Below are 15,535 nucleotides of genomic sequence, written 5' to 3'. Positions count from 1 at the left end.
TGCTGCAGATATGTGACCCAAGATCATGTTCTGGCTCACTTTCTGTATCCAAATTACTACCTTCCTGTTCAGAGCTGTCCTCCTCCGACCACTCACCACCTTCTGAAACGAAAAAGAAGCATTTGCTAGGGGCTTTCTCCTTGTCAGTTAATTTTTCAGGGCCAGGATGATTTACCATATTATCCAAAATACCCTCCTGAAGCAGTGCAGGTTCCATTTTAGATTTCGTTGCCTCCTTTGAGCCCAGATTTGCAGCCTTTGTTTTCTCCTGCCCCCTCCCGAACTACTGTTACTTCTTTCCTTGAAAGCGTATCATTAGGTTGCCGATTAGGTTGCCCATCAGTCTTTAAGTTGGTCTCCATTATGCTGGAGAAGGGTTCAGTAGATTCAGTAGGTTCAACAGTTAAACCTGGCGGAGGGGAAGGTGTGGCTACCCCCCCCCCCCCCCCCACCACCTCGGCATCTACACCTGCGAAGACCTCTTCAGCCGCTTTTCCCTGCCCCTATTTCACTGACAACACAACAGCTTTAGGGTCCTTTTCTTTACCCTTTTTAGCAAACATCTCAATGATAGGGGTACCAGCCGGCTTAACTTTGCTCCCAAGTTGGTGCTTCCTTACCGGGGGTGTCTGCTTCACCTGATGGATATCCTCTTCATCAGCCTCTGCTGCAGCTTCGGCAGCGGCTTTCCTTTTAGCTGCGGCTTTAGAGGTCGTATTTAATTATGGCGCCATGACTTCTTTCCGACCTTTGTTCCCGCTGTTCCCGCTATTCCCTCGGTTTCGCGAGCCTCTTGCCACTGCAGGGATCTCCTGCCTGCTCCATAGGCTCCGTGAGCTTCGTGGACTTCGTACCGCCGGGCTCCTCCCTTCTGTGTAGGCTTTGCCTCCTACTGCCAGCACTCTCACCGCTAGCGTTAACTCCCGGAGCAATCGTCCAATGGGCCCGCGGCAGGTGAGAGGCAGGAACATGAGTCACTCGCCGATCACCGATCTCGCTGTTCTCCCCCTTCCACCGCTCCTTGCTTCCAGATCCGAACAAAGGCGTTTAAAAAAGGGGTCATGAACAATTTTGCCAATATCAACTTTCTCCAGACCGATTTCTATGCCGTTTATTTGGTTTTCATGAAGCATTCTCGTGAAAGACCAGGGTTACTCGCTCTTCTCTGCCGCTTCACCGCGCACAGCCGTTCTACACAGCCACCATCTTGCCTCGAGTCGTAGTATTCAAAGTTTCCTGGGCCGGACTAATTGAGAATTGTATTTCTGTCAGTCACCACTCACAAGTATCTCTGTTTCAGATAAGTTGAGTCCAAGTTATTTAGTTAAAATACTATTTTTACTGCAGTTAGATTGAGGAATGTGTCGGGAAATTATACTATAATGCACGTGTTACTTTATGTGAAATCTCTTGTCTGGAATATCCAGCACCACTATTTTATATTCTACGGTTATAATGGCTTTGCTATATTTATTTCTTATTGTTGAATGTTGTGTTTTTGTTCTTGTATGTCTTTTTTTTCTTTCTTTTCTATAAGCCAAGTAAAGTTTTTTTACTTGCCTACTTAACATACATAGGTCAGTGGGTTAGTTGGCATCGCTTGTTTTCAGTTTCAGAATCCATTGCTATCTGCTTAGTTGAAGCATGCACGGTTGAAGGGGCTTTGCTTTAGAATTGTTATTTCTTTTGGTGAGGTGGAGTTTCAGTATAGTTGATTACATTTGTCAGATACTTTTAGTCCGCCTAGGAGGGAGTGATGAACCATGTAAAAAATGTAGACGTACATTATAACATCAGTTATGCCATTACTATCCACCGTTTGTGTTTTTTTTTTTTTGTTGCTTATTTCCCTTACCAAATCATCATAGATGGATATAGTGCAGATTTCTTGCCTTTCTCAGAGTGGCACCTGTTAGCATGTTTCAATGGCATAACGAAAGCCCCTGTGGTGCTGGCCCCCCTTCGGCACTGGCAGGTCCCTGGCTTCCGAGCTCCAGACAGTCTGAAGTGTGGGCCCCCCTGCATGTACTTTGCCCCCCCCCCCCCCAAGTTTCGTTATGCCACTGTTGTGTCCCCTCAAAGTAGCAGATATGAGAGCATTCTGCTCTTTCAATGAGTTTTCCAACTTTTGTACATAAGTCAAAATATTGTCACCTTTATCTTGCTTTATTTTCTTTATCTCTTTTGCAATAAACCTTTAGGATCATGCAAAATTGATAATAATTAAGAATAACAACATAACATTATAGGCTTTGTATCTCCTTAATCAGCTAGGACTGTTGAGCAAGGGGGTGGGTGGATTAAGGTCTGATTACTTATCAGTAATCTTCAGTACTACTTGTCCAGGATTTCCTTGAGTTCAAATCCTACCCCTTTTCAGTGCTTGGTTAGATCCAGATGAATGGGAAAACAGCAAGGGTAATGATGGTAGAGAGGGGATGGGCTATATAGACCTAAACTACTGGCATAGCTCTTTCAAATGCTATAGTTTTAAAGGGCGTAGACTTCTATCAAGAGTAAGACCAGCAAGATGGCGATGTGCACGGACGTGTAGTCTCTCGGCTCCCCGATCCTTTGTTCCTCTCGACGAAATCCTGTCCTATCTCCTGCCACTGAGCGCTACCGAGAGGACGGGTAAAGTGAGCTGCGTTGGATGGTGCTCTCCCGAGGTCCCTGCCTGCCTGGAAATCCGCCGGATTGCCGAGTAATCAGCGGCGTCCGTCTTTACCCCCGTGACTGTGACCCGAGCCGGGAGACGGACATGGCGGCTGCCGGAACAACGAGGAGCTGTGAAAGCGGACTGTCCCTGCCCCCCTGACGGGCGCTACCATCTGCTGCTGCCTGCGCCTGCCTGTCGCTTGCACACAGAGCCTGCCGACCGGGAGTTTTTCACGGGTGCCTCCGTACCGGGACCTTCAAGTAAGACAAGCTGCGCCACCTCCATGATGGCGGACACTTGAATGCTACGAGTCCCTCACAAGCCTGCTCCCGCTCCGCTGCTACCATCGCGGGGCTTTTATTGCGCGCTATCCACTGCTTGCAAGTCCGCCCTGGCATAGTGACCTGTGTCCTCGCTGTTTTGGCGATACCTGTGCCTCTGCGCCCCTGTATCTCCCCTGGTGGAGCCGATGCAATGGTGGATCTGACCGCGCTTAATGCCAACCCTGCCTCTGACTATAACTCGACTCTGCTGCAGTGCCCCGGGCTCTATCCTGCCATGAGGACCGCGCCTGTGACCGGGGCGACGATGGAACCCCCAGCCGCTCTGACCTATGGCTCTATTCTTGACGCAATTCGCGAACTGCGAGCAGAAACGCGTGTGGGCTTTCTTTTGCTGTGTGATAAACTTGAGGCTGCTACGCCCGGGGCGGATTACACACCACCGGTCTGTTTCCCTCGTTGTGACGCTTTGTCTATCCTGACTCCAGACCGGGCTACAATGTTGCCGCAAGCGCCCATTAACTTCGTCAGTGCTACAATGTTACCGCCTTCATCGGAGCCCATGGTTTTTGCCGAGACTTTGTTGCCTCTGGGACTGACGCCACGCACCCATCAACCACTTAATCTACTTGCCCATGCTTTTTTGACTCAGCTTGTGACTTTCCTTCTTTTCCCACTCTGGGAGAATCTGCTGGCGCTATTCCGTGGGGTCAATGGATCTGGTCGAGGATGGACCCGTCCATTTTGTATTGCAACACCATCTCCCTGCCGAGAGCGGCCATCTTGTCCCTTTGTTCTGCCAGTGGGGATTGCCCTGCGTGGACTTTGGCCGAGGGGTCGAGTGCGGACTGGCCAGGGTTAGCTGATTCCTCCTGAAGAACTGTACATTCCTGGCTGGCGTGGGTTCGATTGGTGGCGCTCCTTCACTGTGTTCTAATGTGACTCTCCTTGTTTTATATGATGCTCGCAATTCATTGTTTTTCGCTGACACGCATGAGGGGATGTGACGAATTGACTTGAATGGCGGGTGGGGTCTCGGGAAGGGCCACCCTTTCATTGCGGGTTGTTATGGAACTTGTGATCTCTCCCTATTCTTAATTCATATTACATATTCTCTATTCGCTTTGCTACATAGGGAGAGGGAATTCCTGTATGGTTGGGGTGTCCGGGAGACTTAGGATTCGTTTGGCTCCTCCCCCCATTTTTTCTTCATTGGGAGGTATAGATTAGATTTCTCTATTCTTCCTCCCTATATCACAGGAGTTATGCTTAATTTTTCTTTTTCTTCCTTATTAGGGATTATTCCCTCTTTTCCTCTTTTCTTTGTCTATATTTCGGGTTCTTTAGTGGGCGACAGACACTTTGCCGGGGGGGGGGGGGGGGGGGGGGCAGGGTAGGCCATAGCCTCCGCAATGGTGTAAGGTGGGGGGAGATTTTTAGTTTTATACATTGGTTTCTATGGGCCTTATTTTTTCATCTCTCTGCGCTTTCTTATCTAATTTCTGTTCTGGGTCCGATATAGGGGTTAGGAGGGAATGGGCTGAGCTGTAAATGGCGTAAAATTACTGCACGATGATCTTGATGTTTTCCTCTGACCCGCCATACTGCCTGGGTAGTAACTTTCACGGATGGTTTCATGTTATGCTCCTGCCTGATCATGTTGTGAGATAATCGTACGGACTCAGTTCTCCTTGGTCTCTATTCTTCACTGCCTTATATTTACGTCCAAAAAATTTAAAACTAACCTTCATTACTCCTGTTTCTCGGCGACACTAATTTACTCAGTGTACGGTTAATTGATTGTTGCTTATCAACCCTGATGCCGCTGAGAAATCATATTGCTTGCTTCTGTGCTCAAAAGTCATGTGGCCGGCCTGATGGTTGTAGGCCCGTATTTGTTCTCTTTTCATGCACAATAAAGGTTTACAAAAATTTTAAAAAAAAAGAGTAAGACCAGCTCAAGTAGGCAGGTGACTAGGAAGACTTGGAACATAAGTAAAACATTACTGGTAAGTAATCTGGTCCTTACAGTATTCAATTCGCTACACGATTCACGAATGGGATAAATTCTTCTTATGAATTTGGCCCAAACTATTTTAACCTCTGAACTGGATCCACCCACAAATTCTTGTTTTACACACAGCACCAACATATGTAGTTGCATTTCTGTTGTGCAAACTGAGCTATGTAGCAACAGAGTATGAACCAGTGGGCAAGAACCTAGTTTCTGATTCTGCATTCTGTGTAGATTAAAATATTGAATGGTCACGTTCCCATCTACTGGTGATTGTGGTGCTCTTTGAAATGTCTAGTTTCTTTGCGGTTAGCAGGCAAGTCTGAACAGCTTTGTGGCTACAGATTCCCAAAACTATAGATGGCATGCTTCTGGTCTTGTACCTGTACAAGGCAAATCTTCACTAAACTCATGCAGAAAAAACATGATTTCATCACCGGTAACCACATGTTAGAGGCATGTGTGTTGTAGATCTACATGCTTTGCATACTCCTGCCATCTAGTTATGGGGCCGGCTGTTTGGGATTTTATTTTTTTCCGAAGAGGTCTTTTCCAGTCATGAGGTAAGATGACTCCTCCTTTCGGTAATAGTGCGCATGAGCATTTACTCCATTGTTTTCTTTCCGCCATCTGGTTTGGACGTGGTTTGCTGTGCTCCGGGTCGAAACCGTTCTTCGGGATCCCTTTGGTTCACAATTTATTGTACCCTCGTCTGTATAGTTTCGGGCGTGTTTCCCATCCTCCACGTGTCAAATCAGTAACATCTCAGTTGGATCGACAAACCTCTAACCGTGGACTTCGGGCCTAGCCAGTTCTCGACTTCCACTCAGAACCTGGAGTAAATTCACTGATGGAACGGACTCCGTTTCAATTCTGCCCTTGGCACCACTCCAAGTATCTGCACACTGACCTCCACAAAGTTTGTAACCTGTGTTTATCTCCAGAACACATGGAACAAGACTGTGACGCCTGTCGCTCATTCCGCTCAAAGAAAACTCTTCGAGACCATCTGGCTCTACTAAAGGAAATGCAGCGCCAAAACAAAGAAACCCCGATACCTTCAGAGAGGGTATCGAACAAGAAGAAATTGAAGCCTTTGCTGCAGAAGAGACCTTTGCCATCCAAGATTCAGATTTTTGAGCTGGAGATAGAATTCAAATATCAAGACATTCAAGCTGGTCAAGGTGCAGTGAGTACCAAAGCATCTTTACCCACAGAACCCATTTCCATAAAACATAAGGCTTCTGAGCCACCAGTGCTATCTGGCCGAGACTCTGCTTCTAAGGCCCCACACTCCAGCTCTGCACTGAAAGTACATGTCAAGCGTTCTGGCAGAGTTATTTCAACACGCAAACATTTGGCTCCGAAGGACAAAGAAGCCAAATCCAGCTCTGCACTGAAAATTTTGGCAACGAAAAGATGCTCTTAAAGGGCCTCTAGTGCCAATTTTGGAAACTATGCAACAAAAGCTAAATTCAAAACGGAAAAAACTGCATATAAATCTAAACACTGGACAGATTATAGTAAGGCCAGTGATGTCCTTATCCAAGCGAAAGATGTATACTATTCATCCCATTTCTCATACCCCTCCGCCTTAATCACCAGTACTTATTGTACCACCTGCAGACCCCCTGGATAGGGCTTCCCACATATAGATCCTGATACAGGGCATGGGGGTGACCATTTTGGACTTCCACCAGAACCAAGGGATGATTACAGTGTAGATCCACCTACAGACAGACCCAGATCTATATCCTACTAAACCTTCCCCTCCTGATGACCATACTTCTTACCAGGAGTTGATTTCTAGAGCAGCATCATATTGTGGAGTTGCTTTACATAAGGAATATTTGGAAGATTTCTTATTTGAAACATTAGGAACCACACATAGGACAACTTCATCATTGCCTATGTTAAAAGGTATGATGGGGCATGCTGATGACATTTTTAAGGACACAGTTAGGGCATGTGTTATAACGCCTAGAGTGGATTAAAAAATATAAAACCCCACCATCTAGCGCCAATTTTTATTAAGGGCCAGCTTCCATTGGATTCCTTAATTGTGTCCAATGCTCGTAAAAGAGCAAACTCCCAAACCACAGGAGAAACACCACCTCCGGATAGAGTCCAAATTAATAGATGCCTTGGGCAAAAGAGTAGCTGCACAATCAGTCAACCACTGATGTATAGCCAATACTCAAGGTCTTTTGGCTAGGTATGACCGGGCCCACTAGAACGAAATGGAGGAGTTACTTCAATACCTCCCAGAAGAACACCGGAAAGGAGGGCAAGACCTACTGCAAGAGGGAAAACTTCTTTCGAATTGCTCTGTTAGGTGTTCGTTCTAAGAAGACCTGCATGGTTATGGATTTCTGGTTTTAAACCAGAGGTACAACAAGCTACACGGAAGGCCCCATTTGATTAACATTTATTTGGTCCTCAAGTGGATGAATCACTAGAAAAAATGAAAGATAGAAGTAGCGAAATCCATGGAGGTACTACAGTCTCGGGTTCCTTTTGTCGTTCCTTTTATAGGGGAGGCTCAAAAGTAACTCCACAGATGGAAACACTACAAAAATCAGACTCCATCCACCCTCCCCCAGAGGGTTCTACAAGGGAGGTTATAAGAAAACAAGTTCAAAGGAAGAGGTAGAGATACACTAATATGTACTACTCCATCTCCCAATAAACTGTGAGTAAGTATCAATCCCCCTTTACCTTCGTACACCTGTCTAGGGAAGATTGCAACAGTTTCTTCCCATTTGGCAATCAATAACATCAGGAAAATTGGTATTTGACATCATCCACCATGGTTATTGTCTGGAGTTCACAAACCATACCCCCAATATTTCCACCTCTCATTCGCAAACTCTTGAAAGCACCAGCAACTGCTCCAACAAAAAGTACAAGCTCTTCTAACAAAAGTAACTATAAGAACCAGTTCCAATACAACACCAAGGACCAGTGATGTATTCACTTCACTTCCTAATGCCAAAAGAGGATGGATCTCTACAACCAATATTAGATCTTCGACCCCTAAATTTATACATACTATCAAAGCACTCCACATGGTCACACTTAAAGTGCTTCCCCTCTTACAACAAAATGAGTTTGTTGGCACTAGACTTAATGAATGTGTGCCTACTTTAACATCCCGATTTACCCAGCTCATTGCTAATACCTCTAAACTGATAATGCTTTCCTGCTACCACAAATCTAAGTGCTCCCATTTAGTGTAGCTACAGCACGCAGAGTATTTACCAAATGTCTAGCAGTAGTATCAGCTCATCTAGACGATTGGCTCATCAAAGCCAACACTCCTATTAAGTGTTCATAACACTCTCAAATTACAATAAATCTCCTTCGCCAAATGGGTTTTGCAAGAATCCCATCTTCAATCTACACAGCTGCAACCATCTCGGAGCTATACTGAACACACAGGTTTAGCTTATCCCAATGCAGCCAGAATTCATAATTTCCAAACACTACTTCTGCAGTTTCAAAGCAACCAATATCTGACCGTAAGAACTTTCATGCAACAGTTTGGACTTATGGCATCAAGTCCATAGTACCTCAGGCAAGATTGAACATGCGTCCTCTACAGGAATACTTATCAATGGAATCTAGCACTGGGTCAACTAAAAGATCTAGTTTTGAACAGCCGTACCCATCGTGCTCTGAAGTGGTGGAACCTAAAACCTACCAAAAGGATGGCCTTTTATCGACCCTATTCCACAAGTCGTGCCCACAGCAGACATATCTTACAGGATGGGTTGCCCATCTTTAACATCTAACTGTTCAGTGCCTCTGGTGCACCAAACACAGAAAACTTCAACTACCTGGAGCTTCCAGCGGTTCATCTAGCGCTCCAAGCGTTTCTACCTCACCTGACCGGGAAAGTTGACTTATTCCTGACAGACAATATGACAGCTATGTACTATACACAAAACGGGGGGGGGGGCAGATGGACACACACGCCTCAGTTATCATGCCTCTCAGACCATTTGGCGTTGGGCAATACATCACAAAATCCAGTTGTTAGCAGAACACCTCCCAGGAACGGACCGCCAATTTGCCGACCACCTCAGCAGGATGCAGCAACTGTTCCAAGAGCAGGAAATCCACCCTCAAGTTGTCCTCCCATACTTCCACAAATGGTGGTTTCTGCAAATCAATCTCTTCGCAACAGCAGAGAAATCAAAATGCTTAAACTTCGCCTCCAGGTTCCCACGCCCTCTATCCAAAGTCCATGCCTTGTGGATGAATTGGTTAGGAATATGTGCATACGCTTTTCCACCTCACTCTTCCGTTTCTGGGTCGGAAGCTCAAACGTCTCTCACCCTCATTCTAGTAGCTCCCTCATGGGCTTGTCAACCAAATGTCATTTACTTACTGAAATGCCCATGTGGCAAAGTATGTGGGAAAGAGGGAAAAATAAATATAAGGATTCATGGTTATAAAAGCAATATCTGCACCAAAAAACATGAAATCCGCTGTTGTCACTTCGTTGAACACCACCACAAAATCAGACAATTGAAATTTTTGGTATTGGAAGTCACAACCAGGATGGAAGGAAGAGACAATAATAACCATTTACACCAAAGAACTTTTGGATCAAACATCTCGACCTCTTGGAATTTCTATGCTATCTGTAATCGTTGTTTGCTTGGGCACAGTTTGCTTGTTTGATTATCTATTGTGGTCACAGCTTCTTGATTTTCTCACATAATACTTTGTCTACTTCCTGAATTTTTTCCGTTACGATTTCATTTACTGCATTTCATGACTGTTAATTTTTGATTCACACTTAACGATTCTCATTCATTTGCCTCCGTTTCGTCCCTTGGATTCTTTCTTATTTTACCTCCTTTTCTTAATTTATTCCCAATTCATTTAGATGCATTCTCCAACTTTGTCCACCTCTCACTTTTCTGTTTATATAGTTCATATCTTATGTATACATTGGGGCTACTCTTTATATGGCCGCCGTTATCTGTTCCCTACTATTCACGTTATTTAGTGCACTTTCTATTCATTAACATATAAGGTGGCCTTTTTGAGTCCTTCTTTCATCTTAATTAAACCTGGAAGCAACATGGGATATACTTACATCTTTTTAGTTGCACTCCCAGTGTTTGTTTGTTTGGACCGAGGAAGCTGGTTACTGCTGGGAACTATCCTTCACTTATCCTCTTGTAACTACTGCAAGAACATTCAGTGTTTGACTTGTTCATGAGACACTGCTCTGAACATTTTCACTGAACATCTAGCACAGCTTAATGAGTATTTTTTTTTAACTCTGCATAACTTATAAAGCTTGCACATTCACGCAGGCTTTTATAACACATTTTCAAATTTTGGCATGTTTAAGCTTTCATTCTTACTGCAGTCTTCACAGCTAAGTACTTTATTCAAATTCACTGATTGACGTGATTGTTTTGCATGTTTTTACTGAACACTTGGTACCTTATTAATGAGCATTTTTTAAATTTTGCACAGCGTAGAAGCATGTGCTTTTTCGATTTATCACTCGGGTTCACTTTTTGTTCAAGTCCTTGTGAGAATTTCATGTTGATCATATAACTGGAGCCTCCAGTTCTCATGGAAAATTTTGATAGTGTTTTCAACCTATTGCATGTGATTATTATTTTTTTTTTTTTTTAACACCAAGCATGGCATGTTATAACTATCTTAGCTTCATTTTTAGGAAGGTTTCCACATTATATTTTCTTTTCTTTACACCACAGCATTGTCCCTGATGCAGGGCGATATGCTCGAAATGCATTGGAATGCATAAATGGAGGCAGGTTATCATTCATTGTGGAATGATCATAGATAACCTCGGATTACACTTGTTTGTCATGAATCGCCATGGATTGAAGATTTAAATTCATGTAGCATTGGATAATACAGTTCAATTATTCAATTGATCTCGGAGTACTTTTTTCTTTGTGACCTTTAACACACTAACTCCTCGCAGGTCTTCGATTGTGCCCAGGGGACTCACTCAATCACTGGGTGCGCTACCATATTGTCTCCTCTTCCATGGTTCACCTCACTTCTAGAACTTTTAGTAGTTCCACATCCGCAGCTTCAGCTCCCCTCAGACCTTCTGACACAGAACCATGGAGAAATCATACATCCAGACCCCAGGGAGCTCAGCCTAGGGATTTGTCTCCTAAAGTCATAGTTTGGATATTTAAATCTACCATCTGATTGTATAACTATTCTTAACCCCTCCCATGCTTGTGACGATCTGAACTCCTCATGGAGTACAGTGGAGCTGCACTCATGACGAGCTCAGTTAGTCACGGCCGTTGGAACGTTCGCACGCGAGGCTAATTCCCCCGCTGTGCTGAACGTTCGAAAAAAAACTGGTGCGGTGCGGTGGACTAACCCTAAGTTCCTTCCAAAAGTAGTTTCTGCTTTTCGTATTGACAAATCAGTTGAGTTGCACGTTTTTGTGGGGTTTTTTCTCAAGCTGATTCAGTAGCAGAAAAGAGCACTATTAGCACTATTAGATGATTAAAGAGCATTAGCCCATTGCATTGATAGGCCAAAAGATTTTTGGTAAACAAAACTGTTTGTTTCTTTTTTTCTCCCTCATAAAGGGAAACTTATTTCAAATTCTGGCATTTCTAGATGGATTGTTGAATGCATCCAAACATGCTATATTAAAGCCAAAATATTCTTCTCCCTCCTAGAGCACATTCAACTCTTGAATTAGGAGCATCCATGGCCACCTTGAGTAACATTCCTGTAGCTGATATTTGTAAAGCAGCTTCATGGTCTACACCACACACATTTACCAATCATTATTGTCTGGATGGATTAGCACGTCAACAAGCCACTGTAGAACAGCAGTGCTGACAACACTTTTTCAAACGACTGCAACGCACACTGATTAGCGACTGCTTTTGGAGGGTACTGCTATACAGTCTATTCAAAGCATGTGTATCTACGGCACACATGCCTCGAACAGAATATTTTACTTGCCCTGTAAGCATCTTATTGGCATGTAGAGCTGTAGATTCACAATCACCCTCCCTCCTGGTCACCAGTGATCATTGCAGTTATTATTTACATCACATGGAAATCTCTATACATCACTTACTTACTCCATTCTCACCCTCTTGTGGGAAAACAATCTAACAATGGGGTGTATCCCCATGTGCGCTGTCACCGAAAAGGAGGAGTTCCCTTACCTTATGAATGGAAAAGAAAAACTAGCAAACATCTGGACCCAATATTAGATGGCAGTAGTATGCAAGCATCGGACTACACAGCTCTAGATGCCAAGAACAGATGCTTACAGGCAGGGTAAGTAACATAATCCTTTTGCATCTAGAGCTGACCTGCATTTGCATGCAAACCACCTAATTTTTACTAAGAATTGATACTTAGGCCACAGTCAGAAAACTTGCACACAGTGCAGAAGCCATGAGGGAGTTATGCCTAGATAGATTAGTAGTCTCATTACCGTCGTTGTGGCCTACCTTGGCCACAAAACCTTTTTACAGAGAAACAGTGTAAAAAGTCAGCCAGACACATCATACACCACTGTTTATCTCTCAACTCTTTCCCAAACTAAATGTGCTTTTTTTTTTACTCTGCAAATCATTTAACACCGGTTTTTCCAAATGTAGAAAGCGTTAAATAAGTAGCGCATATGTTTTGTGCAGTTAACCTTCATAATTGCTTGAGCACATACATGTACCAGTAGTGTACAGTTTACACTATGTATTGCTCTCCTAGGCTTATTTTCGGAGTAATGCAAACAGGGTTTAACCATCTCAAAGGATACAGTTCAGTTAAAGCTGTAGCTCATAATGGGATACCTGTCCACTAATCTGCAAAGGTAGAAAAGTTTGCTGGTTTCAGCAAGTGTCATGCTGTGATGTAATGTTATGTTATGGGTAACACTAAACTGCATTGTGTCATAGACTAATACCCTTTATTCTTCATCCTTGTTAGAGCAGACAGAAAGACCGGAAACAGCAAATGGACAGCTTTTTGGAAGACATGGAAGCAAAATACTGCAATACCTCTAAGAAGTCTAAAAAAAATACTGCCACAAAGCGTGGGAAAAAATGAGCAGTATTCAAACGCAGCATCCATTGGAGGCTCAATTTGGCATGACAACACTTTGTGGAACACAAGTGTCACCTGGTGGAGCACCATTCTGAAAGCCCTTCTTGCTTTAGGCTTTCTAAGCACTTGAAGATTGTTAAGCATAATTTATTTTAAATGCCTTGTTAATTGCGTACAAAGGCTGAAAGAATAAATGGCTGGACTGGATAGTAATTGTGCTTTGTTGCAAAGATCTGTAATCTGGAACATTTTGACTTTTTGACTGCATCTGTATAGCAGCAGAAGCATTTTGTCACAGTCTCACATAGTTACTTGTTGGTCTGTTCAGATCAGTCTGATTCTGAGCAAATGTTATAATATTTTTTAAATAAATGTTTTTTAAATCTGATCTATAGTTTTGAAGTAATTTTTAAAGCATATTACCTGTAGGGATCACTTAGGGCAGAGGTCTTCAAACTTTTTGATGCCGAGACCCCCTTGTAAAACCTTTTTAATCTTAAGGACCCCCTTCCAACAAAAGTTTCTAGAAACTGGTACTCCTCAACATCAACAACTATCGACAACCATAAATGCGCCTGTTAGACCTCATCACATCCATCCATCCATCATTCATCCACCCACACTTTCACACATCCATCCATCCATCCTTCATCCATCCATCCTTCATCCATCCATCCACCCTTTCATCCTTTCAACCATACATCCATCCTTCATCCATCCACCCTTTCATCCTTTCAACCATACATCCATCCTTCATCCATCCACCCTTTCATCCTTACATCCATCTTTTACCAATCCACCCTTCCTTCCATCCATCCATCCATCCATCATTCATCCACCCACCTTTTCACACATCCATCCATCATTCATCCATGCAACATTTTATCCATCCATCCATACATCTATCCTTCATCCACCCACCCTTTCATCCATACATCCATCCTTTCATCCATACATCCACCCTTTCATCCTTCCATCCATAGATCCACCCTTCATCCATCCACCCTTTAATCCATACATCCATCCCTCATTCACCCACCGTTTCATCCATCCATCCATCCATCCACCCATCATTCATCCACCCACACTTTCACATATCCGTCCATCCATCCATCCTTCATCTATCCATCCACCCTTTCATCCTTCCAAACATACATCCATCCTTCTTCCACCCACCCTTTCATCCTTCCATCCATACATCCATCCTTCATCCTTTCATCCATACATCCATCCACCCTTTCATCCTTCCATCCATACATCCACCCTTCATCCATCCACCCTTTCATCCATACATCCATCCCTCATTCACCCACCGTTTCATCCATCCATCCACCCATCATTCATCCACCCACACTTTCACACATCCGTCCATCCATCCTTCATCTATCCATCCACCCTTTCATCCTTCCAAACATACATCCATCCTTCATCCTTTCATCCATACATCCATCCACCCTTTCATCCTTCCATCCATACATCCACCCTTCATCCATCCACCCTTTCATCCATACATCCATCCCTCATTCACCCACCGTTTCATCCATCCATCCATCCATCCACCCATCATTCATCCACCCACACTTTCACATATCCGTCCATCCATCCATCCTTCATCTATCCATCCACCCTTTCATCCTTCCAAACATACATCCATCCTTCTTCCACCCACCCTTTCATCCTTCCATCCATACATCCATCCTTCATCCTTTCATCCATACATCCATCCACCCTTTCATCCTTCCATCCATACATCCACCCTTCATCCATCCACCCTTTCATCCATACATCCATCCCTCATTCACCCACCGTTTCATCCATCCATCCACCCATCATTCATCCACCCACCTTTTCACATCCATCCATCCATCCATCCATCCATCATGATCCATCCAACCTTTTATCTATCCATACATCCATCCTTCATCCATCTACAGTTTCATCCTTCCATCCATAGATACATCCTTCATCTATCCACCCTTTCATCCATCCATTCACCCATCATTCATCCATGCACCTTTTCACACATCCACCCATCCATCATTCATCCATGCAACCTTTTATCCATCCATACATCCATCCTTCCTCCATCTACCATTTCATCCTTCCTTCCATCTATCCATACAACATCCTTCATCTAGCCACCCTTTCACACATCCATACATCCATCATTCATCCATCTACCGTTTCATCCTTACTTCCATCCATCCTTCATCCATCCACCCTTTCATCCATCCATCCTTCATCCATCCACCCTTTCATCTATCCATCCATCATTCATCCACCCACTTTTTCCACACATACATACATCCATCATTCATCCATGCAACTTTTTATCCATCCATCCATAAATCCATCCTTCATCCATCTACCGTTTCATCCTTCCTTCCATCCATCCATCCTTCATCCATACACCTTTTCATCCATTCATCCTTCGTCCATCCATCCATCCATTCACCCTTCATTCATCCACCCACCTTTTCACCCATCCAT

The 15,535-nt window shown here is 43.9% G+C and overlaps 1 protein-coding gene across 1 annotated transcript in view; it reads left to right on the top strand.

Annotated features, from left to right (window-relative positions):
* DNAJC9 (DnaJ heat shock protein family (Hsp40) member C9) overlaps positions 1–13,433 on the top strand; it is a 54,488-nt gene extending 41,055 nt beyond the window's left edge. Inside the window, exon 5 of the mRNA XM_086922294.1 lies at positions 12,929–13,433. Coding sequence (XP_086778420.1) covers positions 12,929–13,048 — 120 coding nt within the window. The 3' untranslated portion in view covers positions 13,049–13,433. The remainder of the gene's footprint in view (positions 1–12,928) is intronic.
* The last annotated feature ends 2,102 nt before the right edge of the window (positions 13,434–15,535 follow it).

The sequence above is a fragment of the Lissotriton vulgaris genome, chromosome 5 (assembly GCF_964263255.1).
Source record: "Lissotriton vulgaris chromosome 5, aLisVul1.2, whole genome shotgun sequence".
NCBI classification, from domain to species: Eukaryota; Metazoa; Chordata; class Amphibia; order Caudata; family Salamandridae; genus Lissotriton; species Lissotriton vulgaris.
The sequence above is the reverse complement of the archived record's forward strand: the minus strand, read 5'-3'. Positions and strand labels throughout refer to the sequence as shown.